This window comes from Lygodium microphyllum, chromosome 9 (assembly GCF_053477565.2).
Source record: "Lygodium microphyllum isolate KBCC chromosome 9, Lygodium_microphyllum_v1.1.10, whole genome shotgun sequence".
NCBI classification, from domain to species: Eukaryota; Viridiplantae; Streptophyta; class Polypodiopsida; order Schizaeales; family Lygodiaceae; genus Lygodium; species Lygodium microphyllum.
Window position 1 is genome coordinate 45699198 of NC_141143.1, and position 19328 is coordinate 45718525.

Sequence of the window (19328 nt, forward strand, 5' to 3'; positions counted from 1 at the left end):
CCGGTCACACATTGTGACTGTTGGAGTTCCCATTTCTTGTCTCTCTCTTTCTTGCTCTTGCTCTCCCGCCATAGCTCGCATGCAAGCTTCGATCCTTCTCACCTTTCAGTAGTTTATCCACGAGGTCATCTACCTTAGGGATCGGATATCTATTCTTGATAGTGATATTATTTAGGACACGATAGTCAATGCATATCCTATAGGTATTATTTTTCTTTTTAACTAATATAACAAGTGCACCAAAAGGAGAACTACTGGGCCTAATGAGTACTCGAGTTAACAGTTCTTCAACTTGGGCTTTGATTTCTTTCTGTTCAATTTTATTATGTCTATAAGGTGCTTTACATGGTGGTTGAGAACCAGGAATTAAGTTTATTTTATGATCTTCAAGACGTGTAGGTGGTAAACCAAGTGGTAAGTTAGTATCAAAACAATCTTTAAATTGTAAAAGAAATTGTGTGTGCCTAGGATGCATCTGATTTTCCTTAGCTTCAATTTCATTCACCCATACTAAGTATGATTTGCTACCTTTTCTTAATGCATGTTTAGTTTGTGTGTGACTAAGCAATGGAAAATTATCTAAAGTGTGCGTACTACGTAATGTAATTTGTTTTTCGTTAAAATGAATTTTCATTGAATGTGTGGAATAATCTATATCGGGATTATATTTATGACGCTAAGATATTCCTAAAATAATGTCACTAGATTGCAAAGGCACAACCAATAAATTTATGCGCTCAACATAATCACCAATTTTAATTTCTAAATTATAAACTTATTGTGTACCATTGTATCTAGTACCTAAGAATGCAACCTTGATGCGATAATGAGTTGGAACAGTATGTAAATTCAATTCTTTGACCAAATTTACAGAAATAAAATCATGTGTGTTTCTATCATTATGCAAAACAATATTTTCTTTACCATGTACAAGATATTTCATCGTTAATAAAGAGTGAGGATTTGGCATACCTAGTAAAGTATCTGAAGTAGTATCGATATCATCATCGTCTTCTGTGAAATCTGGCATTTCTTCATGGTCTTCATCTTCAATTGCTCCCAAGTAGTTGATGTGAACAGTTGGCTTTTTGGATTGACAATTCACCGCTAGATGTCCAGGTTGGTGGCACTTGTATCAGATTATAGGTTTGGCTTTGGAGACATTATTGGTAATGGCTGGAAGTTTAGGTATGTTGGGATTTGGTTGGAAAGATGGCTTAGGATTTGAATGTGTTTGATGGTAAACTAGGGGGTCGTGTCCAGGATTTACGAAAAGAAGATGGAACAAAGCAATTTTGATTGAATCTTCGAAAGTTAGAATTGAATTGCTTTGTACCAAAGTTATCGTTGGATGGAAATTGTTGTGGTCGCTTCTCTTGTTCTTGAATTTGTCTTCAGCATCATGGGCCAAAGGTATCGCATCCTCCAGAGTTGTTGGCTTGAACATGTTCACTTCCACATAGAAGTGACTAAGCAGACTAGACATAAACTTGCGCTTGTGGATCACCTCAGGTACACCTGCTAAGGAGGAGAATTAAGCTTTAAATTTTTAAGCCTTAGTAAAGCTTAAAAAGAAACTTAGGCTTTAGTTAAAAAGCTTAAAGGAATCAAAATTTTTTTATGACAGGACAGCGGCATGTCATGGATGATGCTGATGTTGTGGATTACATCCTTATATCCTTATGCCGCAGATGATTGGATTTAGGAACCTTAGCTCCTTCTTAAGATTTTATTAAGCTTCTAAATTCAAACTATTGAAATTCCCTTATTTGTTTCTATGAGAAGAAAACGTTTTGCAAAGGAACTTCCCGAGTGGTCCTCCGTCAACAAAGAGTGGTCCTTCGTGATCCAATAGCACAACAAGGGGTTTTTCACCGCTAGGAATACACTGATATTGACGGTTTGTCGCAAGATTGACTGTAGAGCCCGTTCGTTCCAAGAGCTTCGCCTTCGTGTGAGATAGTAAGCGATTGAAAGCCCTTGCTCTTAGCTTCGCTCTGATACCACTGGTGCGCAAATCGGATGCTAGATGCGTACGTAGCGAGCGCCGGAAGGTCCCCAAGAACAAAGAACTCTACTTAAGCTCAAAAAGCAAGAAAGAAGATTTCCACGACATGAGGCAAAAAGACAAATTGGGTGCAATCTTCCCCCATGCCTTGTATGAGCGCTTTACAAGGCATGTATTTATAAATTTATTCATCTCAAAGCTCAAAAATAGCCCAATTTTACAATTAGAATGCTTTAGCTTTTGTGTTTGCTTTTGTCCAAATAAAGAATAAAGCGGTTGGATGGCCCAAAAGTTGAGATGTGTCCAAATACAATGTCCCATAATGAAATATTTAAACCGTGCACCCATGCGCATACAAAAATAATAAATATTTGTCAAACGCTTCAATAAATAAGCGCGTCTAAATAAATATTAGCACCACGCCTTTAATAATAAGACATGCAGCCATAAAACATGATAATTTATTCTAGGTAATTTGAATACACGCTATCGCCCAGTGCTTCCCAACGCCACCCCTGCCTACTCTACACATCAATTGAAGCATTCACATTTGTTAGAAAATAACAATAAAATTAAACCGACAAAAGTAAATACCTAGCAGTCTTCAACTACAAAATAAATAGATAGGTTGGAACTCTGCCCTAACCTTAATTTAATATGACTACACTTTAAACTCATAAACATCCATTAATTTAAATATGTATTTTTCAGAATCACCCACGTGCACATTAAATTAACATGATGCTCGAAAAGGATAGACATCCCCATCAACTTCTTGCACAAGGAATCCACCTTGTGTACGAGCCCTGGTAAATAGTTTTACGGAATCCACCACAAAATCTTAGAAATTCACAGTTGAATAAAAAACTCACGAAACCCATCGTGGAATATGCCTCCTAGCATCAGTTTTAGGAAAAATGCTCCCCCCGATTGATTGCTTAGGCCTATTCAACTACTATCAAATTGGTTCCTTGGCCATTAAAGTGATCGAGCGGCCCTACTAATATGATCGAGTGACCCCACTAATTCGGCCAAGTGACAAGCCTTAAAGGCCTTAACAGTGATAATTCTATCACTTTTTAGCCAATTGGCCTTGGGCCATAGGCCTTACATTAATTATTTGATCAAATGGCTTTAATGAGATTTTTTCTAAAATAAAAAAGACAAAGGGAGAACTACTTGGCCATTGGTTAAGGCCATAAGACTTTTCATTGAAAACACTCGACTGTTGGATTGAAGGATCTTAGGCCTCTCCAAGATAAAAGATTTTTGGCCGCTAGGGTTTTATGAGGGGTTGGAAGGCTTTTTGCTAAGGCCCATTGGCTATAGGCATTGCAAATTGACTAGAAAAGCTTAATTTAAGGTCCTTGGCCTTAGACTTGATCAAACAACCATACATGGATTGAGCACAATATAAAGTTGACCTTTAGAGCTTTAACTTTTGCAAGCGAGCTAGTAAAGCATTATGCTTTCACTATTAGGCATTTTTCCCATTGCACATTTGCTGTGGGGCCTTTAATTCTCATAACTAGGCCAACTTTGGCTCTTTGAGCCTTCAACCCTTGCAATTAGGCCCTAATTGCCCTAAACATTGACACAAATAAAGTGAGGCATGGCCCAATTTGAGCATGCATGCTTGGGGGGGTGGTGAAGTGGTTACAAAGGAGATTGTGCTTGATTGTCTTGCAAGCTTATAGCCCTAATTGCATAAGCTCAAACAACCTAACTTAACCTTTACTCAATCTCACCAACAACACAACACTTGGGGTATTGCATGTGAATAATTGGTCATATGGGTTCAAAATGATCACAAGACCTTTGGAGTAAAGTCCTTAAGAGTATAGGCTTTGCAAATAGATAGTGAGGACTTCCAACTTGCCCACAATGGCTAGTGACCATTATCACGAATTGCTTTAGGCTATAATTATCAAAGCATGGACCTCTTAGCACTTGGATTCTATCAATTCAACTCTAATAAAGGTCATGATCATGCTATTAAGGTCGTGAGGATTGTGCTTTGACCATTAGGCTTTCAATTCATCACAAATAGGCCCACTAGGTGTAAGCCTCACGATCTCCCTATGACTCTTCCATAAAGTAGCCACTCCCACTGCATTGAACATCACCCCAAATTGTTTGCGAGCAACATAGTTGCAACAAAAGACCATAATGTAAACTTGAAAGGGAGAAAGAAAAGGCTTCTCCACAAGAATAAGACTCTCTTTGCATAGACTGCTCATTCAACAATCCTTGACCTTCATCAAAGTAGTCATTTAATTGGCTCAACTAAGACAAAATAGTTTTGCTATCCCTTTTTCCATCAAATTTAGAAAATCATAAATATTTACAACTAATTTTTTGGTTCTTCTTGGTTTGTTGCACTTTGAAGATACCTCAAAGGATGCAAGCAATGAGATCGTCCTCATTTTGTGCAATTGGATTTTATCATTCCCACTCAATGTAATTTTGTAACTTTAGCCAAATTGTGTTGGAGATGATCAAATTGTTGTTGTAGATATATCTTGGTAAGAGGAGATTCCATATTAACTTCATCCCTGTTGGAAGGTCCCAACACCTTGAGCTCATTTCCTTATGCAAGAACAAACTCTAAATAGATTATAAGATCTCTTTTGCATACAAATAGCTTCTTGATAATTGAAGACTTTGTAAAAGAAATTTCCTGATAAGTACCAAAATCAAACTCTTATGTAAGAACAGGGGTATAGCTTCTCTTTAAGGATTCTTGATAGGGTTAAAAGAATGAAGACTTAAGGTCATTTTAAAAGGGCTTTCCCTCTCCTTTAGAACAAGATAATCGATTTAAGTATTTTGTAATAGAAACTTTAGCTTCTAAAGCTTAAAGCTTTTAGAAGCTTAATGGCACCACTTTTTGATGAAAGATGAGAAAAGTGAAATAAAAGGAGGAGCAGATTCCATGGATTTTTTTGTGGATGAAAGTGGTTTTGAGGACACATTTTTGCCAGAAATAAATTAGTGGTGGTTGATCTTGATCTTCTTATTCACAGGCCAAAACCACCTATGTTGTCCCCAAAACCACTTATGGTTGTGGTTTTTGTGTAATAAATCATGGTTTTGTTGAGATTAATTGGAAAAGAAAACTTCATAAGAGTCCGTTTCACAAGGAAATTGAAGAAAGGGCACCATAGATAATAACCCAGGTCTTTGAATCCAAACCCATTGTCCAAAGCCTTTATCTAGTAGTTAAAAGGTTGGTGTTTGATAATGAAGGTGATATTGCTTTCAAAGGTGGCTATATGTCTCTTTTGTAATGTTGACTTTTAGACTAATCACTTCGCTTTGATACCCATGTTGTAGCCCTTCACAATATAATAAATTTAATCATAAGAGAATTGAAGAACTCACAAATGGCAAGGGAAAGAATTAAAAGAAGAGTGTGTGGTATAATCATTGGGTACAACCTTCCCCCATCCATGGGCCAGCACCTCCCTTGTGTATGTATATTATGGATCTATATTGTATTTGATGCTCAAAATACATTGAAAAAGAATACATTTTGCTTTCTTTTCTTGAATGCCATGATTTTGGTTTGATAACTTTTAACTCTTATTTGGGACTTACACACAAAGGTTACAACCAAATAAATAAATCGCATGTGTGTGCATATAATAATTTTGCACTAGAGATAGCGCAAAAATACAATAGTCCATGCTAGGGAAGCACCAAAAAAGAAAAAAAACCATCCTTGTGTATTAAAATGTGCTCCATCCAAAATAATTACTTCACATAAATCCTCTAATAATCTACTCACCACAATATATACACATTAATTCCTTACCATCTATCTATTAAGCATAATGGGACCAATGGTAGACATTGGTCCACGCATAATAAGTCGCTATTAAGTGGCAACGAAACAAATGAAAATTTGCAAAACTAAATAAATATAAAATAATCTTAGTTTCATAGCAATTATTACAGCATTGTCTACATTTAAAGATGGAGATTGAGCATAGAATCATTGATTAGCTTGATACTTTTGCGAATGATATGTAATTCATACATCTATTTTCTTAAAGTTTCTTTAAATATAACCTTGACAATGTTGGGCTTAGTGTAGGTTCTATAGTGTCTAGCATGCTTGTAAAGACATCAAGACCTAACATATTAATTAGTTTTATAATATTTATTAACAAAAAATGATCCAATATATAAATCATGACAACAGTTTAACCATTAAATGTCAATATACGTATTCATAAAGATCTCTCAAACCACGTTATGAGCCTTGTTTGTCACTTTTAATATGTTTCGCCATAGCTGGTGTCAATGTAAGAGCTTAGAGCCCAATATTGTCAAGAGTTTCATTAAATTCTCCATTTTGATAGTAATACAAGTATTCATGAAATACAAAGAGTAGCAAAAGAATTTCAAAGTGAATGTCCATGAACCATGGAGACCAAGCAAGACAATTATATTGCTGGTAGGGTAAAGGGACCAGATAATTGTACATTTTACTCATTGTAGATCACTATCATTCTTACTTGCAAAACTTGGCACCCTCATGCTTCAAATTTGTTATTGAGATGATTGCAAAATAAGTTATTGGTTGTGCAATCAACCATGGTGCCATATCAAAATGAGCTAGAGTCACATGAGTGTCACCCATTTTACAACTCGCCCCTTTACCCTAATGTACTCGTGCGTGACGTATCCATGAATCGTAGAGACCAGCAATGTTTCTATATAAATCTTCGCGAATACATTTTTCTACGTGTGTAGCCGCTTAAACCCCAAGGTTTTTGGCTCGAGGATCCTCTCTCGCGCTCGCTCTCTCTCTCTCTCTCTCTCTCTCTCTCTCTCTCTGTGTCTGTCTGTGTCTGCGTGTGTCCTCCGTCTCTGCGTGCCTGTGTGTGTCTCCACAATACAGACGGAACCCTAGGCTGTAAACCTGCGGGGCTCATGGATACCACCTCGAGGAATTACGCAGCTCTCCAAAGGCTCGTAGCTCGCCACCCAAGCTTGTGCCAGCACCCGTCCGTTGCATCCGTCCTTTCGAAGGTGAAGTGATCGTCTCTCACATTTTTTCAATCATGTTTCGTGCTGCCTCGACCTCTTGTTAATGCAAACATGCCAAGCTAAATTTCAACATTTACCATTGCATACCAGCAAAGTTAATTCGCAGATAAGTATGCCTGTATATCGGGATACACACAAATGCAATGGTTGAGATTGTTGTTTATCGGTATCTCAAAGCCTAACAATTCAGGGATCACTAACCATTTCAGTTGTTTTCTTATCGCTGTCAAAGCTTCTACCATTACGGACTGCTCCCCCATTTTCAATCGTTGGATGCTTCAACAAGGAGCGTTGCAAGCATATCTTTTGATACTTCAAACGGGAAAAGAGAGCTATCTTCTGTGTATGTGGTGGTGCTGAGATTAAGAGCTAACACCACAACACTCGTGCACTTGCTGAATGCTCAATGTGGTTTGTGTCTAAATGACAGCCACTGTTTCAAAATCAGAATGTCCTTCACGTCAATGACAGTGCTCAGATCTCTTTCACGAGAATGGAGACATATACTTGATTTTGTCGAGGAACAAAAGCTCTCCATGCCGCACTTATCCAACCTTTGCTCCATGCATCACCCCATTTCGGTGACCTCCGCATGAAGGTGGAATGCCATCAATTAGATAGGAGATATTTGGCTTTGAGGAATAGTAAGCTCTTGGTGAAGTGATATTGTCTCAAAGACCATGTAATATTGCCTCTACCACTGACCATATTACCTTTGCTTCCATGATGAGCTTTTTGTACAAAGCCTTCATTTTCAGGAAAAATATTAGAGAAGAAGCAAAGTTTGTTCGCAATCCCTTGACTTTGATCAGTCCTCACTTGGTGGCTCTAATACCACACCAAATCCTAAATGCACAACTCTCAGAAAAGATAAGAGAACCAAAACCCCAATTCTTATATTACAGCAGGAACAAGATGTACAAGGTATGGCTCCAAGAGTCGAGGCCATGTGGTATTTAGCACACTCTTGCGCTCTATATTCACAAAGCATGTCTGTGCCTCAATCTGGGATAGTCATGATCACTCTTTGGCTGATGTCATGTAGCTTCATGGCTATTGTTATCCTCTCAAGTTCCTGGCTATGTTGTAGGTGCTTCTTTCACTTTTTTAATTCTATTTTTGACACCACAAACTGTTTCAACTTTCAAGTCTCTGCTCCTCCTTTCTGACTCGAACTGCTGTACATGACTGCATTTTGCTCCCATCTCGAGTACTGATCATCTTCTTCGCTGTCACCCTTGCCACATAACTATTCTTTATCGTGTCCTACTGTCTAATTATTGCGATTAGATCAAAACACAAGACGAGAAGAGTCCCTATATTTTGGAGTGTGCTGACACCTGCAAAAGATGAATCTGTGAATGATTAGCCAATTGCGGGCGTCCACGGAGGGCTTTAGATATCTATAAACAACTAATTTTGGCCGAGCTGCTCAAGGAGGCCCAAGATATGCTGGCCTACCAGGATAAAAACAATAAAACAATACTGGTGGGAATCAACTACAAGCCACCCATAATAAATGCAGGCTACCCACCCCATTGGCCACCACTGAAAAAGAAATGCAAGGCTGGAAATAAACCTCAGCCAATGTGAATACACCTAGAACTGACCAAAAAAGAAATGCATGCTCTAAATAGAGCTGCCTCCTCCATCAAACCATGATAGACTAAGTGTCAGAGCTCCTAGTATCCTCGCTTGACTTAGATTAAGGCTCAGAGGCAAGAGATGATTGTGCATGGATGATGACACACATGGCTGCTAATATATCCATCACCTTTGCAATCTTGGATGTTGAAATTGGGCTTCGACACCCAAAGGGCAACAAACTTGCAAACACTTAATTTAGGAAAATAATAAGTTAATAGGTTAAGCACATGCTCAACTGGAGCTAGAGTTCTTTGTAGGGGTAGACTAAGTTTCAGAGCTCCTAGTATCCTCGCTTGACTTAAACATGACAGACTAAGTGTCAAAGCTCCTAGTATCCTCGCTTGACTTAGATTGAGGCTTAGAGGCAAGAGATGATTGTGCATGGATGATGATACACATGGTTGCTAAAATATCCATCACCTTTGCAATCTTGGATGCTGAAATTGGGCTTGGACACCCAAAGGGCAGCAAACTTGCAAACACTTAATTTAGAAAAATAATAAGTTAGTAGGTCAAGCACATGCTCAATTGGAGCTAGAGTTCTTTGTAGGGGAAAACCTGCTAGGCATTGTTCTAGCCTAGCTATGCCATAGGAGAAGACGGTTTCCCTTCCTCCATCTGAGTTAGTCTAAGGGGTCAAGAGTCGATGTAGTAGCCACTAGTACCCGGTGCAAAAAATCGGCCAAGCCACCATCGTTGATTGGTCAACTTCAAGACCCATGGAGGAAAGAGGAAACCATCTCATATAAATAGTATAGAGATAGAGATGGGTCCACCCAAGGCATCGAAAAATGGCCACCAAGAGTATGTTAGAAACAACCATCCATCCAAGAAAACTCAGGAGCATCAAAGATGTATGAACTGCAAGGCTTGGAATGTTGTTGAAGTAGAAATGAAGAACCTACAATTGTGAACCAAAGACGAAGCATCTTGCAAGCACAAAAAGAAAGTCTCAAAAGATGAAGGTTAGACTATGATGGAGAAATTTGAAGCCACTCAAATAGAAAAGTCAAAACAAAGATTATTGATATACAAATGATGATGGAGAATAGAGAGAGTAGGAGATATTGGTGCTCGTGGTCAACCAATCGGATAATTAAAAGAAAAGGTTCAAAAGTTCAATCACAGCTTAGTATATCACATAGAAAGTTAGAAACAAGATCAATAGTGAAGAGGGTGCAGTGCATGAAACATGATAATTGACACGTGAATCCTCTTTAAAGCATAAATTGATTCAAAGATATAACCAGCCATAGAAACACACTACCAATGTGATGAAAGAGAGTCGATAAGCTTGGAGCATGTATGATGTCAATTAGGGTGTAAAATGCAGGTAGACCAGCAATAGAGGGGCCAAAAAAATAGGTTGCCTAGGTGAGGTCAGCCAATGAGAAATATACTTGCCCAATGCTTACTACAGCTTGTAACAGTGAAATACAGAGTTGAGACCTGTAATTGATGAAGAATAGCATCACAAAGTAGCAAGAACAACAATACAGGCTGTTGGATACCATGTGAAATAAGTAATGGAAACGAAAGAAGCACAATTGCTAAACCATAGAAATAGGGAACAACCGTTCCGGCCTGTAGGAACGGCCTAATGCGTTCCAAACCCTTTGAGGAGGTGAAACGGCCATGGAACGTTTCTTGCCATTCCGAAGCCCGTTTCCTACCATTCCTTGCTGTTCCCCTTACCATTCCTTGTTTGGAACGGCTGTTCTAGGCCTATTGACCAAAAATGGATTTTTTTCCTATTTTTTCTTCTTGCTTTTGTCACACTCCTTCTGCCACCTCCATTGCTTAATGTGCATGCACTAATCTCTGTGTGTGTGTGTGTGTGTGTGTGTGTGTGTGTTTGTCGTTGAAGATTCAAAGTGTCAAGAGAAGCCACAAGCCTATCATGAGTCCATTCAAAGCTCAAATTTGATGCATTATCAACTCTTGCAAATCACAATCAAATCTCACGCTTATCCTCAATTCCAAGGTAATCACCCATCTTTATTGTCTAATTTCAAGGGTAATTGGGGCAATTTTGGGCACTTTGGAGGTATGGGGGTAATTGAGTCAATTTTGGGGCATTTGGGTCAATTTGGAGCATTGAGGGGTATTGGGGCAGTGAAAGGGATATTCGGGGGATTTGGGAAGTTGTGCATTTTTGGGGCATTGAGAGCAATTTGGGGAATTTTGGGGCATTTAAGGCAATTTGGGCGTTTTGTAGCATTGGGGGGACTATTGGGGCAATTTGGGTCATGCAAGGCATATTTGGGGCACTTAAGACATGTCGTTCCCCTTGTTCCTGTTCCGGTTCCTTGGCCTTCAGTGTCCCCCTCGTTCCAAGGGGTCCTGTTCTTGTTACTATACCCCGTTCCAAGTAATGTGCTGAACACTAAGAAAAATGAATAGTGAAAGAGAGAAAACAAGAACTCAAACAATGAATGAATGAGCAATGGAATCCATAACACAATACTTTTCCATACAAAACCACACAGGTGAGTGGCACGTGTGGTGATCGAGAGTACCTCTACACTCCTTCCCTCCAAATGGATGTAATTTGGTACAACAAGAATGTAGTGGAGTATATATACCCTAGGGAGACAAATGAGCTAGCCCTTTATGGGCTGCCCAACTGCCCGTAAAGGCTCCCAATACAAAGGCAAATAAAGAGTTTAACACCCATGAAATACACCACTAACATCTCTATCATTCATTGCACATCTGCATCATGTGGAGGGATGGAGACTAGAGGCACTTTGGTGGCCACCATAGCATGTGTGGTTTGTATGCTTCTTCTCATGCTTTGGTATATGGATTCCATGGCCCATTCCTCCATTCATTGAGGTCGTGTTCTTGCTTTCTTGTCCATTTCTTTCAATGTGTAACAACTATTTTCGTCGCTTTGTGAGAGATTTGCTATAGGCTGTATTTATTAGTCCTAGAGCTGAGAATATTTGCGTTTAACTAGTATCATCATTCGTGCTTGGTGGGCAACCTGCAATCAACCTGTTGTTGACACGGTGCTTGCTGTGAATTGCTTTCATAGGTTCCTGACCCTTTGCAAGCTGTGGATCCTTTCTCTAGCCCATCGACCTTTGTATTTTCAATTGTTTGTAAAGAAATGGTAGGGTTTGTAGGGAGGAACACTAAGTGTCTACAAAACACACTGTGACATAGGACTTAGAAACATAGAAAGTGAATGAAATGGTGAATCATCTAATGATAGTACAAGGGAGTGAGTCACAGGGATCCATGTCTCTGGGATCAGTACTAAGGTGAGCACAGTTGAGTCGATGATGTGGATTTGAGCTTGCAAGTGACTGCACTATCTTTGGCTGATTAGGTGGCAACGCTTGTAGATGAGGTGCTCGCAAGTGATGTGGTGGCAACAGTTGTGGATGAGGTCCTTGCAAGTGATTGCACTATCTTTGGCTGATTAGGTGGCAACACTTGTGGATGAGGTGCTTTGTGGAGGGAATGAAATGTAGCTTGGCTGGGGGATGTTGAAGAAGATACTAAGTGATGAAGGATAGCAATAGAGGGAGCGAAATGCAGTCCCTAGGAGCTTTTGATGGTGAAGATGATGACATCATCTTTGTGGAGTGATAGGTGTTGTCAAGATGATTGATGGGCAGCCAATTGGAGCAGAAAACATAAAATTGCTGATGAAGACCTCTTTGAATGAGTGGCTGCAATTAGGTGATTGCTGGGCCAGCCCTTTAGGGGAGGAAAACACAAAGATTGTTTTGAGTGGCTATTGGGAACCGTGAAGATTTTCAGCAGAGCAGAAGAGTGTAGGTGAGTGAGAGTGATAGAGAGAGAGTACGATATGATTTTTGGGAGTACCAACAATGGGTTGGTACAGAAAGAATAAAATGTATTTATACTTAGGGCACATAAGGGTGCATTCACATATACAACTAAATAATACACGTGTACAATAGACAGAGGTAAATAAAGGACCTTTATCCCAACAACCTCCCACTTAAAGATCCAAAGTGAACCTCTAACCAACTCCCGCTAGTCGTATGCAATGCTCACACTGAGCCTTGCTTAGACTTTTAGTGAAAACATCTAAAGGGTTGTCCTGTGTTTTGATCTTAATCAATGTGATTAGACCATCTTTGAGAATCTGTCTGATAAAGTAATATGGCACATCTATATGCTTTGTGCGTGAATAATACATAGCATTCTTAGCCAGATTCACAACACTTTGGGTATCACATCCCAGCACTGGAGTACTCATAGACATGCTGAGATCCTCTGCAAGTTTGCTCAACCATGTAGCTTCCTTAGAAGCTTTAGTAGCTGATATGTATTTAGCTTTAGTAGTACTTAGTGCTACGATGTTCTGCAACTTGGAGCACCAAGAAACGGCCCCACCACCAACTGTAAAGACATACCTGCTAGTGGACCTGTGAGTGTCCAAGTCACCTACCATGTCTGCATCACAATAACCTTGTAGACTAAGTGTACCTTGCCCATAGCAAATACACTTTCTTTGTGTACCCTTTAGGTATCGAAGAATAAACTTAATAGCTTTCCAATGTGGTTTGCCAGGATTTGACATAAACCTACAGACAACTCCTTTTGCATGAGCAATGTCTAGACGAGTAGCGACCATAGTATACATAAGAGAGCCACAAGCTGATGCATAAGGGACTCCCTTCATAGCATTGGCTTCCTTGTCATCTTGTAGGCTGTTGGCTTTACTAAGCTTGAGATATGGAGGTAAGGGCACCCCAAGAGGCTTAGCTTTAGCCATGTTAAATCAGTCCAGTACCTTTTCAATGTACTTCTCTTGAGATAAGAACAATAATTTTGGTATTCTATCCCTGCGAATTCTCATGCCCAATATATGCTTTGCATTCCCCAAATCTTTCATGGAGAAAGCTGATTTCAGCTGATCTTTGAGAGTATCCAAGTTAGTCTTTCTTTTCCTAGTTAGCAACATATCATCCACATACAAAACAAGTATGGTGGGGTTGCCATTTGTATCGTTTTTCATGTACAAACAATGATTTGCATGGTTGTTAGTAAACCCTTGAGAGAGTATAAAAGTGTCAAACTTTTTGTTCCACTGCCGTGGTGCTTGCTTTAGCCCATATAAATAGTGTTTTAGTTTACACACCAACTACTCTTTTCCAAGAACTACAAAGCCCTCCGGCTGTTTCATGTAGATTTCCTCATCAATGCCACCATGTAGAAAAGCTGTTTTTATATCCATTTGGTACAGCTCTAAGTCAAATACAGCAATGAGAGCAAAAAGCACACGTAGAGTGGTCATCTTCACAACAAGTGAGAAGACCTCTTGGAAGTCAATTCCTTCCTTCTGTCCATATCCTTTGGCAACTAGTCTTGCCTTGTACTTGGGTTTCCTATCAACTGTCTTTACTTTGTAAACCCATTTGTTTGGAAGAGGCTTTCTTCCTTTGGGCAATGACACAAGATCCCAAGTATCATTAGCATACAGAGATTTAATCTCTTTTTGCATAGCTAGCTCCCACTTACTACTGAATTTGCATGACTTGGCCTCTTTATATGTAAGAGGCTCACCCTCATTTGTAAGCATCACATAGTGCAAAGAGGGGTCATATCTATGTGGCTGCCGTCTTAAGCGTGTAGACCTACGTACCCAATGATCTACATTCTCAAGAATTGGGTCTACATTTGGAGGTATGTTATTTTCAATATTTATTGGCTGCTGTAAGCCATTTGGTGTATGCTGTTCATGTTGTACAACACCTTCATTTTCGTTTCCAGCACCTGCATTTTCATAATCAGCAAGTCTATCTTGTTGTCCATGACCTCCTTGTGCTTCTATTTGCTGTCCATCATCATTTGGCTCAAAAATAATTGGCTGATCATCAGTTTCAGCTTGTGGTACAACATCATGAGGCTCATCATTTGAAGTAATAGGTGGCTGCAAATTCTGAAATTTGACTTTTTTCATGTCTTCATCAGAGGCTAAAGTACTTTTCAGCAACTTTGTCTCAGTAAACACAACATTATGGCTACGAACGATTTTCTTGGAGTGTGGTAACCATATCTTATAGCCAAATTCACCCTCATCACCATAGCCCATGAAAATGCCGTTGGTGGATTTCAGATCAAGTTTGCTCCTCAGCTCATCTCTAACATGCACAAAAGCATCACAATCGAATATCCGTAAATGGTCATATGAGGCCGAGTTGGAAGACCAAACCTCCTCAGGAATGCCATTACTTAAGGACTTGTTTGGAGAGGGGTTGCAAATGTGAACCGCGGTTTTAAGTGCCTCTCCCTAAAATTCACGAGGGAGATTAGCAATGGACAATATACACCACACTCTTTCACACAGTCCTATTGTATCTTTCAGCCACCCCATTTGAAGAAGGGCTGTAAGGAGCCATAAGCTCCCTCTTGATTCCATGCAAGTCACAAAAGGACTTAAACTTAGTAGATGTGAATTCACCCCCATTATCAGTTCTCATGCATTTCAGCTTTCTACTTGTTTGAGTAGCCACAAGTGCATGAAAAGTTTTAAAAACAGCAAACACTTTTCTTTTTCAACAGATAAACCCAAATCTTCCTGGAACAATTATTTATAAAAGAGACAAAATATGTAGCACCACCCAACGATTTCACGGGCATACTACATACATTAGAATGCACCAAGTCTAAGACACTGGACTTATGGGAGATACCAGAGTAAAAGGAATTTTTCATTTGCTTTTTTAAATTGACAGTCATTACAAAAGTCAAGTTTAGACCAACAGATAGTAAACCCTTCTTGATGCCAGGCACATATGTGACATCTTTCAACACAAGCTCTTGCCCATTATCCAAAGACAAGTGTACAATGTCTATCCCATCAATGTTGCAAGCATGTTTATTTCCAAGATATACTTTTCCATAACTGCTTGCATTGAACATAGCAAAACACTCCAAGCAAAAGGAGTTATATGGAAAGAGGCACTAGAGTCTACAATCCAAGTTTGAGTGACACCATCATCAACTAACAAAAGTGCATCAATCACATCAGCCTTGGTAATTTGCATATCCTGCATGTGATATACAAGGGCATCATAATCTACTGCACATAATATATCCGAGAGCTCCTCTATGACTACATTGGAGGCCACATTGGCCTTTTCCTTGCTTTTGGCCGTTTTAGATACATCTGTCTTATCTTCTTTATTTTTTTTGTCTCTTGTATTCTTCTTTCTCTCTTGTTCCTTCTTGTAGCACTTGCAATCAGGCTTCTTGTGACCCTTCCGACCACATTGATAGCACGTAACATCACTCTTATTCTTTCATTTGCTCTTGCTTCTACTTCTCTGTCCAGCATTTGCATTTTTCTTTTTAGCCCTGCCTCCAACATTGTAAGCTGAGTTGCTACCTTCTCCACTAGACTTACGTCTAATTTCTTCATTCAAGATTGAACCCCTCACACCATCATATGAGAGATTGGGGTTATTACTGAGAGAAACCACCAAGGTCTCCTAGGAATTAGGCAGTGTCATGATCACAAAGATCGCCCTCAACTTATCATCAAAATCCAAATTAGCATCCTTGAGCTGATTTAAAATACCAGTAAATGCACTCAAGTGCTTAGCTGTAGGCTTGGACTCATCTAGTTGCATATTCACCAACTTGCACATTAAATATACTTGATTAACAGATGTAGTGATCTCATAGGTAGTTTTCAACTTTTCCCATATTGCATAACCAATATCTAAGCCCTTAATGTTTGTCAGAATGTCATTAGTGACACCCATCTTTATATAAGCCACAGCCTTTTTGTTGACTTGGGCCCAATTTGCATTAGATATTTGTACGGGTTTATCTTCCTACAAAGCATCCTCACAATCCTTTAAGAACAGTATGCCCTGCATACAGTTTTTCCAAAGGTCAAAGCCTTGACCATCAAATCGTTTGATTTCCATCAAACTCTTAATGTTAGAATTGGAAGAAGTTGCAGCCATTTTTATCACAAACACAAGAGTAAATGCATTGAATTGCTAAAGCACAAGCTAAACCAGTAAATACACTGATGTTCTTGCCCAACTAGAAATAATCTTTGCTGTTTTTACATAAACCAGCCACCATATGGGCAAATACTGCAGAAATTTACCAAAATCTGCACAAAATCCCAAATTTCCAGGTTCAATAGTGCATAAATGCCAACCAATTTGACCCAGTTGAGCAGAATTTCATCAATACATGAAAAGCCCAATTTTTCTGAGTCCAATGTCAGGAAATTTTACTCAAATGAGCAAAATTCTAACAAATTTGGCAAAATCCCCAATTTAATTGAGGTCAACACGCACAATGTTTGCAATTTTTGACACAAATGTCATTGTCAAGTGTAAACAACTTCAAATCTGGAAAAAGCCCCAAATTTTCAGGCTCAAATTTGCACAAATTTGAAACTTGTGCTTCGACGCGCAAACCCTTGTCAGAGCCAAGGGGATAAAATGAGATTGTTAAATTTTTGATGAAAAATTGGGAGGGGGGGATGTGTTGACCGTGCCCCGTCACATCTGACAGCCTGTGTGCTTGGTCAGCTGCCCACTACTTGTCGACACGTCGCGTGATTGATGCGATGCCTATCGCCTGGTTCCTCGTGTTGTCCGTTGGACCCCGCTGCTCAGTTGCGTTGCTTGGTTTCACTAGCGTCGCTTGCCACCTGGTTGTCAGCCATGCGTTGGCTGGTCATCTGTAACGGTTCCCAACGCTTAGTCACCACCTGTTCGTGAGCTGCCTGCATGACCTGTGAGCTTCGCCTATCGCTTGTGGCTATAGTCCTTGCTTGCTCTTGTCACACCTGACCTCAGCAACCCAAACGTTGATCCATTAGTCTCGATGACAATTGCATTGTGTGCAATGATTGCCCGCTTGTACCATCAGCTCTGATACTAGTTGTTATGAGTGGCTATCGGGAAGCGTGAAGTTTTTCAGCAGTAGAAGAGTGCAGGTGAGTGAGAGTGACAGAGAGAGTACGATATGATTTTTGGGTGTACCAACAATGTGTTGGTACACAAAGAATATATGGTAGGCAGGTTAGGTGGGACCTAGCTGACTAGGGTGAATCATCGGAGCTGATCAAATGGCAACTCCAAACAACTCCAAGCTTGGGCAGCAATAATAGCTCTAGAAGATAGCATCCACTAGGTGTTAAGAGGAAGAAGATAAACAATAGTCAGAGAAGAGGGATATTGGTTGAATTTGGAGAATGATTGGGGAGATAATCATGTAGAATGCCTATAACATGCCTTATTTATAAAGAAATTTGGTTGCCCCTCCCCCCCCAAGGGTAAGCCCCAAAAGGTGCCCTAAGAGGGGGAGAGAGAGAGAGACATGCTCCACATGTGTAAAGCTTTTAAATGTACGGCAAGTATAGACATAGGGGAATGATGAATCCCCAAGTAAGGACATATATGTGGCAAGGTAGTCGATGATGAGGGTCACCCAAGAGGTAACTTGAGAGGAAGGACATTAGACAAGGTGAAAGTTCAGGGTTCGTGAAAAACGCGATTTTAGAGGAATACTAGCTCCATATCCATGCCAATGAGAATGCCGAGGCTTGCTTGATCTTGGGCCTCCAAAGAGTGGACAATAGCCCTTTCTCTATGGGCTCTGGCCTAGGTAGAACCTGTATGTGAAGGACCACACAATGAATAGGACCCCCTTTGAAATTGGAGGAAGAATATCCCCCTTTGAAACCTCAGGAAGAAGACCCAATAACCTCATGTGATGAAGCATGGAAGCCTTGGGCAAAGGCTTCATGAAGAGATCCATTGCATTGTCCTCGGTGACACAACGGGCCATTGCTAACTCAAAATCCATAATCCACTTCTATATATAATGATACTAAACCTCGATCTACTCTGTACAAGCATGAAACACAAGGTTCTTGGCCAAAGCTAAGGCATTTTGGTTATCCATACATAGCTCTGTGGGTCGTGTTTATGAAAAGCCAATCTCCGCCAACATTCAATAGAGTCAAACTGCCTCCATAGGAGTAGAAGTGCTTGATACCCTACCTCCGTAGAAGATAAGGCTACGACAGGTTGCTTTTTACTGCTCCATGAGATAGCTCCCAATCCAAGAGAGAAGGCATAACCTTTAGTGGATCGTCTCGAATCCACATTACCTACCCAGTCAGAGTCACTCCATCCAGAAAGAGTGACATTCTCTCCATACATGATCTTGTGGGACCAAGGCCCCTATAAGTAGCACAACACGCGCAAAAGAGCTCACCTATGAGCATGAGTAGGAGTCTTCATGATAGAAGACAACAATGCCACCCAAAAAGAGATTCTAGCCTAGTATGAATAAGCTAAATCAAAGAACCAACAAGGCACCTGTAATAGGTAGCATCTGGTAGGGGTTCTCTTGTTGCCACAAATTTGGATCTAGGGTCCATGGGAGAGAGCAACATTCTATCCCTAGGTTCATCATGCAAACCCTTGCCACAAGATCTCACGGTTCCAATCAACGTCCTATGAGTCACTCCTTGTAATAATCAAGTCATAATATACAATATGACTAAGACCTACCTATCACACAACCTTGTAATAAAGATTGGGGTCATGATTTTATTAATGAAAGCAACTTTGTAAGAAGAATCAATCAA

General features: G+C 39.9%; 1 protein-coding gene across 4 annotated transcripts in view; it reads left to right on the forward strand.

Annotated features, from left to right (window-relative positions):
* The first annotated feature begins 6784 nt into the window (after positions 1–6784).
* LOC148030995 (midasin-like protein) overlaps positions 6785–19328 on the forward strand; it is a 229112-nt gene continuing 216568 nt past the window's right edge. For all 4 annotated transcript variants that reach the window (XM_087684534.1, XM_087684537.1, XM_087684536.1 and 1 more), the window contains exon 1: positions 6785–7048. In XM_087684534.1, the coding sequence (XP_087540660.1) occupies positions 6950–7048 (99 nt within the window). In that variant the 5' untranslated portion in view covers positions 6785–6949. The remainder of the gene's footprint in view (positions 7049–19328) is intronic.